Genomic DNA, 16,597 nt, shown 5'->3' with positions numbered 1-16,597 from the left:
CGTCAGCTACTTAATCCCTAAAGATTGTGTGAATTCACACACAGATAAGAACACACAGAACCGAATTTCTTTTATTCCAAGTTATTTTCTTTTAATTAAAACATTGTAATAACTTGCTGTGTGGCGTTATATCGCAGTACACGATGCATTTCTTCTTCACGCAAACCATAATGCAAAATGCAATATGATGAACAACGAGAGAGTGTTACAAGACATCTTTATTACGCATAAGAACGGAAAAGGGGATGTCATTTCGCAAATCTCTTCTTTCAATACGAAACAGCATTAATTATCTCTGAACACAGTTACATCTGAATACCAACTATTATGACGGAGTCGATCGAAGCGCAATAAAGAAATGAATAGCTGACCTAAATTCCAAATTCCAAATCGCATTAACTCCGAAACAAGAAATTGGAAATGAGAAGAAACCTTTCAATTATTATTTAAATAATTTTAATCTTTTCTAATGTTACATTAGACAAAAAATAATTTAAAAAATACATTTTTTTTCTAAATAATATATATATATATATTTTTTTAAATATGTATAATAAGCTCGCATATAACATCTAAAAAATATTTTAAAACTTAAATTTTTTTTCTGTTTTATACATATATTACCTACAGTAAGAAAATATTCTTGAGAAATAGTGATTATTGATGAATTCGATATCGATGGAATGTCAAGTTCATTTTTATCCTTTCAAAATTGATTGCAGTATAAATAATTTTTTCTTTATTTCAGAACAGGATTAGCAGCTCGAGAAATACGTCGAAGAATGACTATGCATTGATTTACACTTGCTGATCTGTTCTTGTAGAAGGGAACCGACAGTACATGCAAGATACCGGTCGACCTCCATCAAGCCGTTCTATTTCATTAATCCATATTGTGCTTACACGCGAATAAATTTCTGTCACCAAGAAAATCGAAAAAAGAGGTGCCATGTCATAATACATTTTTCAGAAATTTCTGAGCAGTTGGGATTTGCATTTCAGACATCTGCGCAAGAAATAAAAATTATTTTGTAGCCGTGTAATCGATAGTGAAGTAATGAAGAAATATTTACGACAATCTGTTTTTTTCTTTTTTTTTATCGCTAATCTGACGACTCGTCGAGATGATGGAACGACACTTGCGATAGATATCCGTTGGAGGAAATCGTAGTTCATCTAATTACCGTGTCCTCCTGTCAAGCACGACAAGAAGTCAAAGCGTCGGCTTTCTCTATTCCTTTCGCCGGTGAAAACTGAAGTTCGTGTTTGCATGCGCCAAGCAAGACGATAATATCATTTTCGAATCCGAAGTCCAAAAAATTCCTTTTACGAAAACACATTGAGTTAGAAAAAATTTATGAAGAATTAGTTTATAAATTATTAGGCTACTGTCCAGTAGAGTGTATAATATAAATAAATGTTTTATTTAAAAAATTAAAATGCAAGAATTAATTTTAATTGCTACATTGTATGTTATACTGTTTTGTTACATTTCACTTTTTCATCTTCTTGATATTTAGTGGCAATTAAATTAAAAAAATTATTTAAAGTTATTTTATTTTGGAGAATATAATATTACATTTGATTTTCTAAAACATAAAATAAAAAAATATATTTAACTGAAAACAAATACATAAAAAAACACATTTATATAGTTTTCATTCGAGTATCACACAGGATAGAGTTATTTCTTTCCAATTACGAAATTAAATAATTTCTTAAATAATAATATTTCGACAAAGCGGGCAAGAGGAGACTTCGATTTTATTTGCAAGAGTTTTTTATGAAGACAATTAAAGGAAATGTATAATAAATAATATCGATTAGCACTAAAATAATATTTTTGTTAATGTATGTTTGTCTCATCAAGAACAGCATAATCGGAAATGACTGGATATTACCTTACATCATACTTATCATACTTATCGCGTATAATTAACTAAAAAAAACAAAGTTCTCCGCCTTCGCATGCTAATTTATTTTTTTTCTCATAATGATTAAATTATTTATCAGTTTGTAGAAATTTCCATCCTTTTTAATTGCTTTTAAATATCTATTTAGCAGCATTTTTTACTAATTTTATATAGGCTTAAATGTCATGCCCACGATTATTTATTTACAGTCATAAATTATGAATAATCCTAAACATCTAGAGCATTTAATAATGTATGTATACGGTTATCATTTATCTCGTCGATTAAACGAATGAATTCTTATTCAAATATTTCTTCAAATAGCTTCTGATAAAATATTGTAAACTATCGGCCTCACAAAGAAGACATTAATAATCATATGATCAAATCTTGCATAAAATTTGTAATTTTAATTTAGAACGTTATTATTATGCAATGCTTCCATAACTTTTGGATGGGTCACTATTTTTATTTGCTAATCAAAAATTTGAATGTTAATATTTATAGCTATGTCTTTTAACACGCAATGTATTATTGATTTATTATCTGTGGTATAAAAAAATCTTGTTCTATAATAAGAAGTTGTTTGGTTGGTTTTCCGTGCGCTAACAGACATTAGATATAAATTTTACACGACCTAGAATTTATTTTCATAAGTTTATGCTCGCTTTACAGAGAACATTGTTACTTTTGTTACAGCACGGCGGTTTTCTTGAGATCTTTTCTCTCTTTATACCCACGCATCACTTTCCAGAATATTACTCTGAGAACTAGGTTTATCGAGATACTTTTTATTACGCTTGTTGCAAAAGCCTCCGTTAATTATCGAATGTGTTTTTCACTCAACTTCATTTAAATATCTCTTTTTCACTTACATTAATTTGAATGAAACGACAGACGTTAATATCATTTATTATATCCGATCGCGCAATAATCAAAGATAGATTTATGAATAAAATTGTATAAGCAAACACACGTTTGAATGGTAGAAATTAAGAATGAAGAAGGAACAAGATGCAATTAAAATTAAAAATGACGTTAATTATTTTATTCATTTTATTTTAGCTATGATTTCTGGAAGAAATCTGATAATTTGCAAAATTCACAAATCTTGAGATGTCTCGTGAATCATTTCGTTCATTCAAGTTGTTCCGAAACAATTTACACTTGAAAAGGTGAGAGTCTTTTCTTCCTGAAAACGAGTAAATGCCGGAACTTACGTCACCGATGAAAGCTAGTCGATAGCGACCTACGTACATTACATACGTCGAGTAATGCGAAGACGCGATTGTGCAAACAACAAAAATGCCATTAAACCAACTCTTTATCGATGGGAGAAGTAAGTCAGTATCTCTTACATGCCTATACTTAATTCAGAATGTTGTTTTAGCTTACAAATCTTTTTTTAAAATTACCATTCTAATTATTATATTTAGTTTATTATTCTTAAATTTCATGACAGGAGAAAGCGTTCTGGATCGTTAAAAAAAAAAAATAAAAATAAAAACGTGCGAATGAGAAATCGCTTTCGCTGATCAGATGCAGTCTAGTTACTTCATGGTTCAGAAATGGACAATTACATATTGATATCGCCTTGTTTCCGCTAGCAAGATGCGCTTTAAGTTTTTGCAAACAGTAAATTTTTAATATAATATTTTAAGAATCGATTCGCGTGTCGAAAGAAAATTGCATTTGATTTATCTGCTCACTAGAGATGATTTCGTTATTTTAGAACACTCTGCATATGCGATATTATTATTGCGATACAATTTTAATTGACATTTCTGTGGTGATCGATTGAGCTATCTTTCGATAAGAATTAGCTTCGTTATCGAAACACACTTTATAGGATGTTGCGGAACCATTGAACGTCCTTGCAGGTCACGTTGAATCTCCAGCCGGCGTTTTCTTTGTGGCAAGTGTTGCAACAAACTGCTAGTTGTCGTGAGTTTGTAATTTTTAACATTTTTCAACAACTGTTCTCGCGATTAAATTAGATTTTACTCCTTCCGTTTGCAATCTGCTTTTTATTGTTTTAGACTTTCAAAAAAAACAGGAAAAATTCAGAATACTTTTCATCGTCTTTATTACTGAATAATTTTATAACAAGATATTTTAGGAGAGAGAATTTTTGTTTTATTTTGAAGAAGTTTGAAAGTGAAATTTCGTTTGTGCCAAAAAATATCGAAATTATACGGAGGGAAATTAAAATTAACTAACAATAGATTGACGCTTGTTATTTTTTTTATTACACATCTCTTCTAGGAAAGATGTTTCTCCGATTATTTATGCTGATAATATTTCACCGCAATAACATGATTGATGAATAATATGAAAATATGATTCACATTTCCATACAGCCAGACACTTCCTCCAAATTGCATTGTAATATTCGATCCATTTAATTATCCTCGCACTTTTGTGTTACACGATCAATGTATAAAAATAAAGGCTTTTCAAATGCGTTGTGTCGTAGATAGTCTCACTATTACAAAACGCACCTGTCTATCCTGTTAATGACACAGTATAATGGAATTGCCGATGGCGGGGATTTCACATAATTAAACGGCAATTAATTATTCCATCTTGGTATTTCGCCGTGGTGTCTTTAAAATAATGACGTGACTTGAAGAACTCGAAAGATGAGGCTGAGCGTTGCGAAAGATCGTCGTTGACTTATTTAGTTACGCCGTCTCGCCCCGCAAATTACAGCGCAGCCGATTATAGCGTTCGCCAACGTTGGTGGCGTGCGGCGGTGGGGTATTAACCCCTTCAGACCTGGTATCCGGCAGACGTGTATTTTTCTTATTTATTGTGCGAACATATAGTTCCCAAGACACCCGACATAGTTCACGGACGCGTTCTAAGTTATTACTGCGATTACTTGATGTCACGTATGTTTAGACATAAAACCTGTTTTTTTAAGCATGATATGATACAATAGAAAAAGAAGATGAGATCAAATGAGCAATTAATGGGTGTTAGTAAAAAAATTTATTTAAACTTTATTATAAAATATTAAAGAAATATTTTTTTTCGATTTACAAAGTCTTCCTCAAAATTAAATAATAAATACATAAATAAAAAAATTTTTTAAATGTCCATAGAAATCGGTAGATCGTTAAAAGTTACAAACGGTTATTTTAAACTAACGACGATCACAAAGATAAAATAGATAAAATGTGACAATATAATAATAATAATAATAATAATGAATATATTACAATGCAGTGCGCACTTAAAAGTGAAACAATGAAAAAAGAAAAGATAAAGATCTTGCTGAAAAAGAGCTGCTAGTTATTATATAACTTTCTATATATATTTTTTCATTCGTTATATATTTTTTATAGAGTAACTCCGGCAAATACGCCGCGCTAGGATTTACGCCGCAGAAGTCAGAAAAAATAGAAGGAGTGAGAGTAATTTTCCCACAATTACTCTCTCTTTTTCTCTGTTATATGCCTTTATGTTATATTAATATAGTGTTACGATTTCAGTTTCTTACTGGTAACATTAATAAAATTATTGTGAGTTGAATCAATTTATCATTGTGTTGAGTAGCATCATCATAAATTATAATCTACATAAAATGATTACTGTAGGACGTGCAAAAGACTTAGTGGTTATTTCGTGATACATGAGTGTAGAGGAATAGTAAAGCATGTTGTATAATAAAATATAAATATTTTGCTTTTGTATTCTTTGTTTAGTTTATTGTCTTGTATATCCCATCTGTTTAGGATATACGACATTTTTAGCAGGCGGGATTTATGTCCAAAGCATACAAAGTGCGCAGATTGAATTCAATGCACTAAATGCAATAAACGCATTACATGAAATATGTATCTCATGTCATAACACTTGTAATACATGTGGAATATTGTAATTATTACTTATTACTTCATATGTATATTTATCATACATATTTATCATACATATTTATCATACATATTTATCATACTTATTCCTTAATAAAATTTTATAAACGCATTTTATAAGTTATTGTGTCATTTTACGTCTTATTTATGCATTATTTGTAAATTTTTCATTTTCATTTACATACCCCCTCTTCCCTTTTGAGTAGCCATATATTCCACCGCTATGGGATATACAGCAAAAATGCAAGGGTTTAAAAAAGTTCATTTTTTTAATACACGAAATATAAATATTTCAGATTTCTAATATTTTTTCCATAATAGTAGACAGTACAAAGTTTTTACTGATATAATTCGTTTACTTTAAACATAGTAAATAATATTTAATAAATTAAGTTTTTGATAGATACGGCATATATACCGGAGTTATCCCATAATCTTAGAAATAATCGTAGAAAGAATAGCGTTTAAAAATATTAGAGCATTTTGTACGATTACGTAAATAGTTATTATTAATAGACGTATTGAACTTAATCATTATTAGCACAAACACGTTAAACAAAAAAAGGTTTAAAGTAATAAGTTCATAAAAACAGCATGTTCATAAAAACGTTAATTTTATATAAGATTCTTATTTATTTTTCTTTTTATACTTTTTTTTTTTTTAATAAGTAGCAATGATACGAAGTATCTACGTGTTACGTAACGCGTCGAATGGCATGCAGAAAATGTCAAGTCGAAGGAAAATATAGCAATTATGTCGGATTACTCTCAGTTTTGCACAAACGCGAATAATAGCAACCTGTTAGACGGATTTGTCGGTGCCGCGGAAACTATTGTTTGCACAGTACTAAAATTAACTATCCTCTAATTAAAGAGTCAAAGTTCGTCCGAACTTAAAATAAGATCACATAATTTCGTAATTACGACTGAAATGTTTTGAGCGATAAGAAGCTTTTTATTAGCGATCTGCTTGACGTACACTCAAATAAGATGGATTGAAATATTGACTTTGCGAGTCAATAGAGTCCATTTGTTGATATTTGATAATTGCAAGGCTTCTTCAAAGCTTCATTTTACAGGGAATATATTAAACGGTATTGTCAGTTTGTAAAAAACATTGTTAAATTCATATTATCAAATTATATGCAATTTGAATGCCCTAACAGCAAACAAAAGCAATATTACTGCAATATTACACGTTGTAACAATGTTGCAGCAATTTTGCTGTAAGTTTTGTGCTATTGAAATAGTTTCTAATCATTTCTAGGTCGTCATTGCTCTTATTTGTCATATAATATGTCGTTAATTTATATTTTAATTAAAATAATAAAGTTAAACAATTTAACTCCATAAAATATATTAAATTTAACTTAAATTTATTTATTATTTAGTAAGTGCACAAATTAATGTGAACGTTGTTTATCTTAAAACTGACTTAGAAATAAATTAATTTACATACGCATTGTTTTTTTGATACGCATGAAAATTAAAAATAATGAAACATTATTTAACTTAAGGATTTATGTTGCCATTGCTTCTTTAATACTTAACAGTGAATAATTAACGATTCATATGTAGAATACTATTTATTATTTTGGTAATTGAGTAGTTAGGTCGATGTCTAACTTATATATATCTATTAATTTTTAAATTTAATCCTTCGCAAGTTGAGCAGTTTGACACTATAGAATCTTTTAACGCAGGATACTCTACTTTTAAAAATTGACATTTCAGCTTTTAATTCTGACGTTAAATATCTGGATCATTTCAGAGTGCCATTTGAACTTATAGCTATTAAATCTTTCCAGGTATTAATCTTTTAGAACGTGGATTTAATATCTAATCATGCGTTTTATGAGTTGTTTCAAATGCTACGCATAAAATCATAGAGAACGCTCGATACAGAGAACCGGTGGAGTGTACTTCTAAGAAATTGCAATGTGGACTTTTCCGCACACGAGATACACTCGACAGTATTCGAGCAAAAAGTTCCGCATATTTATAGAAAAATGTAATCCTCTTATCTTGCGAATACGCATGTCTCTCGAAGATCTAAAAAAAAAACACGTACGAAATTTCATGAGCACATAAACGATTTTTTATTTTTATTTTATATTCGTTTTTTCCTTTTTTTTTTGCCTTTTTTTGCATTTGAATGTTATTATTTTTTTTTAAATTTAAATATTCATCGCCGCTGACCAGTCAAATTAAAGAAACTTGAAAGACGAGATAATGTACAACGAACGTCGGAAGGAGAAGCCTCTCACAAAAACTCGTAGTTTTCCTAGCGTAACCTAGATTTACGTCCTCGATCGCCTACCATTACGATGTTCTCGGCTGGCGATTGTCGATCATGAACGCAGTAGCGGAAATTGAAACCGGGTTATTTTTGGCAGACCTCTTTTTCGATCTTTGCGAGATCCTGCGGTATCCCATTACAGTCTTTCTGTATCGATTTTCGCAAAATTTTGTATGTTAAACCGCATCATAACAGTAAATTAATGATAAATTCCGTATGTTTCGAGAGAAAGAGAGGAAGAGATTTTAATGCGTGAGTAAAATAGCGGTCATACCAGTTGATGGCAGCAAAACTCTGTGGCACATGGAACACATCGCTACTCGGTAAAAAATTTTTCATGTATGAACATATATAAATATGTACAAACATACATAAACACGCATAAATATTCATAAACATATATAATTATATATGAAATATGTCCATACATGTTCATACATTTTTTCTTTTATAAAATTATTTTTTGATGTAATAGAAATAATAATAATAATGTAATAGAAATAATAATAATAATAATAATAATAATAGTAATGTAAAAACATTAAAAATAATTTAAAAATAAAGATAATTTTCACACTATTCGTTTCAGAAAAAATTAAGTTTGAAGAAATGTAAAAAAATTATTTGTGTACAATTATATATAAAATTATGCATAATTATAGTATAAGCAATTTTTTATATATTTTTCTAAACTTGTTTTTTTATAAAACAATGCGAAAATCCCTTTAATAATTTTTTATGTTTTCACATTACTATTGTTATTTCTGATACACTAAAAAGTAATTTTACTTTTTAGTATATTAGAAATAATAATTATTTAGTGTATTAAAAAGAAAGAAGGATGTATGAACAAGTATGGACATATTTCATATATAATTATATATGTTTATGAATATTTATGTGTATTTATGTATGTTTGTACATATTTATACATATTTATGCACGAAAAATTTTTTATCTGAATCTTAGTAGTATGCAAATATTTTTAATGGTAGTTTTGTAACATAAGGATGGTTTACAACAATTTCTAAAATATTTTTTTATAAATCTTTTAAAAAATTCATAATTTAAAACTTATTAATATAAAACTTAAAAAAGAGAGTCTCTTGCTTTTAAAATTTATAATAAAAGAGTTTGTGAATAATACGCCTATGATGTCGTTAAAAGAAATCAACTTTTAAGTTGAATTTCGTATACATTGAAAAGTCCATGACATTTTTGTGTCAAGTTCTAGAACAAATAAATTCGTCACATCGACGAACCATCTGAAAGTCTATAAAACGTGTAACGTTCAGAAAGGCAATCGTTGTGCTCCACCTATGAAGCCCCCAATTGTTATTATTGCTTGCCAAACTAGCTGCATCAGGTCACCAAGTAACGGAGAAGCACGGAAGGAAAGATTTCGCGGTTTCACACATATGGGAGGTGGGAACCGAAAAAGAGGATTTATCGTAGGATAAAGCGCGATGAAGAAAGCGAAAGGAGGCGATAGATCGTGATGATGGAGGCACAAGAACGCATAAATATACCGGGACCTGCGATGACTGGATAAAAAAATGCAAGAAAGAAGTATGTTATCTTCAAAAGACTTATTATGATGTTCGAAAGTTGTAGAACCTTGAATATTCCGAAGTGTATTTAATGTTAATTTGCTCAGAAGATATATTCAGATTTTTATCTATTTTTGAATTTTATGAAAATTTTAAAATCAAATAAGTTACGTATTGATTAATTGTTTAATTATTTTATCACAAAAATTTATTATAAGCCATCGTAAACTGTATACTTGATAATACACAGAAAAATTTTATTGCTAAAAAAATGATTACTCTTGAGTTGAAGTAAATTAAATTTATTAAGATTTAGAATTGGTTTTAAATAAATCGATGCTTGTGATGAACTTTATGATAGATTTGCGGATACATGAATTCTTGAAATATTTGAACCAAGTAATTATTGTGTACAGTAACATTTTTGTGTATTATAATTTATAGTCTTGTATTGATTTTGACAAGAGAATTTTATTCTATTTATTCCAAAATCTCTATTAGTTTTGACTGTTTTTTTATGTCATTTCGAGAATACTTAGAACCGATATTTTAAACGGGGAAAGATAAAGATGAGAGAAATTAAAAAACGAATTCCATTCATAAAAGGAACAAAAGCAACATAGGGTCCGCGAGCGAGGTAAAACGGTTGCACGTTCCTGTGCAACAGTCATGCAGTAGAAGCACCGTAAGGGGGGCCGCGAAGAATGGTGGAGCAACGGCGATGCAGCAGCAGTTGGAGCAATAGTAGTAGTAGACACTGAACGGGCGCACCGAAGGGGGCAAAGTGGAGCGTTAAGTGGGGGCAGAAATAAATCGTTCACCTGAGTGTCGCGCCGTGGATCGGCGATCCCGCAGTGTCTCGGCCGATCTCACATCGATCGCATCACGTTCGCCAAATCATCCACACTCGCGCCAGATCGTCCACCACACGCTCACTCGCCTCCTCCTCGAGGAACACACGTTCCTCGGTTCCGCTCGATTTTGCATCAATTTCATTCCTCTCCTTTCTTTTTCCCTTTTCTCACTTTCTTCTCCGTTCTATTTTCCCCTTGATCTCTCTCATCCGATTCTCTCCTCTCTTCGCCTTCTCTCTTCTTGTTGTATCTGCATCTGTACATCCCTCCTTCATCCTAGATCACATGCCTCTTCCTCACCGAGATACATCATCATCGCTAATCGTTCCCACGATCACTGTCGCGACCACCAGCGATCGAGGAGGCAGCAGTAGTCGCTGCGTGTACTCCAACTCGTCTCGTGCTTAAATCAGTCACCTCGACGAGAAGTCCGGAGCAGGAATCGCGCGATCTTGATTGATACCACCGTGAGAGATCATTCGGCCGTGAACGTGAAGGATCCATGGGATATGTCCTGACTTACGAGGAACGTTTCCTCGGGCGACGAGCAAAAACGACGAAGAACGATAGGCGCGAGTAAAAAAGAGAGAAGTAAAAGCGCGCTATTTTTTTAATACCCGGATCGTACCAGCATCTCCGGTACATAATAACGGCCGACGATCCGACCGGCACACTTAGCGCACCGCGAGAGAAGGACCGACTTTCTCCAGTTGGCAGTCAAGCCGCGCGCGCAAGCCAACGCTTCGAGGTCGCCGCGAGAAAACGCCGCGTGCCGCGAGGACGAGGTGGACCGTACGCGCGAGTCGTTGAATGAGGCCTCGAAAGAATCCACTTTGACAAGTCGATTGTTACTCGTGCATGACGCAGCGTGCCGTCTCAAAGGCGTATCCAGACGCTGTGGAACACTGGAGAGAGAGGAGGCAGAAAGAAAACACGCGTTCGCGCTTCGCGCCTCTTGTGCTGTGATCTCGGGGTGAACGCTCGGTGAACGCCACTCAGAATGAGGGTGCATCGTGGGATCTGCGCCAAACTGCAGGGCGGTTTCCTTAGACGATGGTGTACGTACAAAATATTTAATCCATTCGATCGTGGTATGAATCGATCGATTTTAGTGTGAAAGACTTCTAAGATACAAATGTCTTTCGCTTTGGCTTGAAATTTAAAGAAACTTTTGGTACCGTTAATAAAGTAAACGTATTCTATTACATCTGTATACACTGAGAGAAGGTGTATTGATATTTGTGACTATTTGCATAGTAAAAATAAATGGGAGTGTCGCTGCGCGTGGTTTAGCGCCGAGACACTACCAGTGTCTCTAAATTATAATTAGGAGCTCCATTGTTATGGTTACTATGATTACGATATTAACAATAATTATCATTATGTATAATTCTCTCAAACATGAAAAAAAAGTACTATAAATTATGATAATTTTGAATATTAATACAGTAAATACTAATTAAAATATAAATGATAAATAAAATAAACATATTCAGTAAATGCAACCGCATTTATAATCAATATAATCATTTTTTTAAAATTAATTTATTATTTATATAATAATAACTGAAAAATATATTTAAAAAATCTAAAGATTCTCAAGCAATGTTTGACTATTATTAATAATAATTGGCTATATTTGTATAGTTAAAATAATTATAAATATATAGTAGTTCCAGTAATGGCTATTATAATTAAATTATAATTAATAAATTAGTTGCATTTTTTTCTCTCGGTGTACACTTAACTTATATAAGTCCTTTCTGTAAAAAATATCTTTCGTAGAGTACCTATTTTTAATTTATTATTTTTGTGTTAAAGTTTTGAATAAAATTAGTAATTATATTAATTACTGATAATTAAGTGTTTATGCTAAATACGTTATCCAAATATAAATTTTTCTAGCACAAGTTGTAAAAATTATCGAGGTATAAAATTTCAATAAATTAGATATTCTCTAGCTAAATTCTGATAAAAAAGAATTAGAAATACATACATACATAATCTTAATTTTAAAAAATATTCAGTTCGATATTTTGAGCGTCTGCTGCATACTTCTAAGATGCGTTTACCTTGGTTACCAATAAACAAAACATTGCATGAATATGATAAGCGACTGAATCAACTGGATGTCGAAAAAAGAGCGTCATGTATGTCATGCGCGTTTATCGTCGAGGTATTCGAAGATGTTCGTCATATTGTTTACAAATTAAGTGTGCATATTTGACGATTAAATCGTGTAATGTGACCGATGATTGCTGATGACGAATTGATTGATCAAACGTCATAGTAATACGTATTCAAACAGCGATAATGAAATCAACATGAAAGAGTTCTGCTACAGATTTATAGGTAATTTTTAACATACATTTGAATTTCTTACAATAATTCTTGTTGAATTGTTTAAAACATATTTAATAGTAAACAAGTATTATACGATCAATTTGATTGAAAGTCAAAAGTTACAGGCAGTGTAAAAGATTTCGGTTTGTGTAGTGTTAAACATCGTTAAACATTACTATGCTTTTTTTAATATTACCTATATTTTATCAATGAAATATTAGTCCATGATAACAAAAAGATTTACAATAAAATTTTGTCATGGTTTAACTAAACTATTTTAGGCAATCTTGAAATTTATATCACAATTCTAAAAAAATATAAAATTCTATTTGTAATTTTAATCACATAATATAAAAAATAGTATAAAAAGACTTTAAGAGAAACACATACCTAAAAAATATATGCACACACATATCATAATATATTATTTATAATTGATCGTAAATCAAGAATGAGCTTTAGTCACAACTTTATTACAGGTTAAAATAACTCTATCATCGTTATTAATTTGCGATTCATATCTTCTGAATTCGTGGTTGGTTTGACGTTTTTCTTGTGACGATTATTTTGAAAAGAATAAATCATTAATTTCTTATTCATTTCTGTTTTTAGATTTTTTTCGCGAGTGGATTCTTATTTTTAAAATCTTGCTTTTCTTCGCTGACACATTTCTTGGTTCGCCTGTTCAAGAACAGGAATCGAGAATCCGGATCCAAGAACAATTAATTCGATCGTTAATAACAGTCGTTTCAAGAAAAAATTATGTAATCCATCTCTGTAGCAGTCTTCATTTCATCGATCCCCAAAATTATTTACATATTTTACTGATTTCGCAATTTATTTGCCTCTTTCCACTGACATGGTACACCACGTTCGAGAACATGAATCGAGATGTCTAGACCGGGAGGCTGCGATTAATATGATCATCGCGAGTAATGTCACGGCTCTAGTCGCTGCTCTTAATTTGGTTCAATGGATGTGTCATCGCACGCACAGCCAACCACACTGAATCATTGCGATGTATTCAGATGACACTCTGACGTTGCTTCACCTCGTGTCTTTTTCAGCGCCGATGCATTGTCAACTACGTCGACCACGATAAAATGTTGACACTTTAAGAACGTTGTCGCCTCACGGCGACACAAGCAAATTCGTAGGCGTTCGCTCAGTTACTTTCACTTCGAGTTCCCGATGTGTTTCGAAGGTTTTTCACTCAGGTATCCGATCCGTTGCATCGCTTGCATGAAATGAAGCGTGGCCTGAAATTATAATTTCGGTGTTGATCGCCGCTGTAAAGCACGGATTATTAATTCTTAAGTATCAAAGGGTAAATATTATTCAAGTGCTACTTACAATACCTTTATAGTTTTAAGGATATTGTAAAAAGTTTTGATTTCAAGGAAAGTCATGTATTTACCATGAAATATTTTATGGTATTTGATGAGGATTGATTCGCGGGCGTTTCCGAAAAATTAGGAAATCTTTCGTCAGAATAAGACGAAGCGTGCAGTCAGCTCTTCGTCGAGTACTCTTGAATAGGTGTAATAAAATGTATATATTTTTATATTAAACAGAATTTTATATTTATTTCATCTCCATTTCTTAAGTCATCTCAATTAATTCCATCTTAATCTTCTTTGATTTCTTTTCTGTTTACAGAATGATGAATGTATTGTAGATACCAATGAATTGTCAAGTTGTCATGTTTTTACGCGCGTTGTCACTTAATAATACATATTTGCCATTCAACAAACACGGAGCTTGTCTTCGTGTGTCACACTATCATCAGCAAATTCATCAGACGTAGCTTCAGTCGTTGATTGCGTGCCTAGTTCGAGAAAGACATCACGATTGAAAATTAATTCCGACGAAGAGAGTCACGTTACGCTTTTATTATTCTTGCAACCACATGATGATGTAACAGACCATTTCCATAATATTCTTCCTGGATCTCGTCTTTAATAGAACTTTACCTTAACAGAATTTTTAATTTTAAAGTCTCGTGACAAATGCTAACGTCCTGAATTTATAAAATCACTAACTATGGATTATCACTTTTTTCTTATAACCTTTACGATATCTTATGTAAGTACTTCGAGGACATGATCATCTTCAAAATGCGCGCAAAGAGCATATGATCCGAACTAACGATCGCTCTTATATAAGAGTAAAAACGTGAAAAGATGAAAGCAAGAAAATAGGGAAAAGTGAAAGAAGAAATTAGAAAATCGGGAAGAGTTCAAGTCTTCATTGATATGGAAGTAATGATGTTCCAATCTCTTGAGTTAAATAACATTTTGTTATTCTTAACTTCCATCTGTGTCAAAATATAAATTAATTCATTTCCGTAATTATCAAAGTAAACATCATTCGTGAGCACTTAATAAATAATAAACTAAATTTGAATTAAATTTAATACATTCTCTTGAGATAAATTATTTAACTTTATTGTTTTACAATTAGTCTAATTAATATAATTAATAGGACTTATAAATATAGCGATCTATAAATATGATTAAAAATAACTCGAAGTGAATATAATTTGATATTATAAATTTAACAATTTTATATGATTAGAAAGATTATATTCTAAGTATCTTATTTTTTCCAAGTACTTAACATTTCTTTTCACTCCTTGAAAAAAACATTTTTACACTACCTTAATTATACTTGATTATAAATTGTTTGTTTGATTATAAAGTATAAATCAGTATCGAACGTTTAATTTGTACCCATTATTGCATTTGTTTGAAAGGTCGGCTGGTCAGCCGATTCACTAGCAGAATCAACAACTGCCACGTTTTCTTTGTGTCGTGTCAGTCAAAGAATTGCTTGTTTCACATTTGTATTATTCATTACCAGTCGAACCGGCTTGAGGAGTCGGTCGATTGATCGATTCGCGCCAAAGTCCTCCTGATCGACAATGATAATGATAATGGAAATAACGCTGGCGCAAAAAAAGAAATTGCATATCCGCGAATAATTAGTAACTATACAAAAAAAAAATCATAAATAGTTGACGTTTTTCCCGAGACGTTATTTGTTTCACTAGAGAACGAACTTTGCGACCATTAGCGTTCATGTTGGCCTCGGACTATCTATCCGCGGTCGAGTTCTGCGATCGTTAGCAAAATGCATTGTGTACTTGCCTTCTATCGTTTTTACTTCTCCCCGCGCATGTTCGCACGCATAAAGGTATTCGATATACGTTTCCACCTGGGAATGTCAATCGATATCTCAGCTATGTAGTTGGAATCCTTTGGTCCTTGAGTTTATTCTCGAGATAGAAATTAAGTATATTTTAAATAATGTACACGCTATAAATTACAAAATTATTTAACGATATGTTAATAAACTATAAGATACAACAATATATTAATAAATTATAAGATATAACAAGTTAAAATTAACGAGAAAGGCGCAAGTATAGGAATTAATGATGGAATTTATAAAATTTATTTTAAATATCACGTTCTTTAAATATCACGTTCTTTAAATATCTGAAATGGTTTTTATATGAATAAAATATATTTTTTTCTTGCAATCCTTCATTAATTAAAAAAATTTGTTTATTGCTATCTTTGCTGAAATTAATATCCTTGTATTTGCATTAAATAGAGATAGGAATAAATGAAATGCCACAATCAATGTGAGAAAATTAGTCAGTGAAAAAAAGGGAGTGTCATTACTGATCAATGCTATTTTTTTTGTTATACGAGTGACATGCTAAGCGTGATAGATATCTGAGACAGATATGTTT

At 31.4% G+C, this 16,597-nt stretch overlaps 1 protein-coding gene across 1 annotated transcript in view; it reads left to right on the top strand.

Moving 5' to 3' along the window:
* The first annotated feature begins 10,459 nt into the window (after window positions 1-10,459).
* emp (epithelial membrane protein) overlaps window positions 10,460-16,597 on the top strand; it is a 40,874-nt gene continuing 34,736 nt past the window's right edge. The window contains exon 1 of the mRNA XM_011055970.2: window positions 10,460-11,552. Coding sequence (XP_011054272.1) covers window positions 11,495-11,552 — 58 coding nt within the window. The 5' untranslated portion in view covers window positions 10,460-11,494. The remainder of the gene's footprint in view (window positions 11,553-16,597) is intronic.

This window comes from Acromyrmex echinatior, chromosome 1 (assembly GCF_024713525.1).
Source record: "Acromyrmex echinatior isolate Ae372 chromosome 1, ASM2471352v2, whole genome shotgun sequence".
Lineage (NCBI taxonomy): Eukaryota > Metazoa > Arthropoda > Insecta > Hymenoptera > Formicidae > Acromyrmex > Acromyrmex echinatior.
This window is presented reverse-complemented; position numbering and strand designations above follow the sequence as displayed.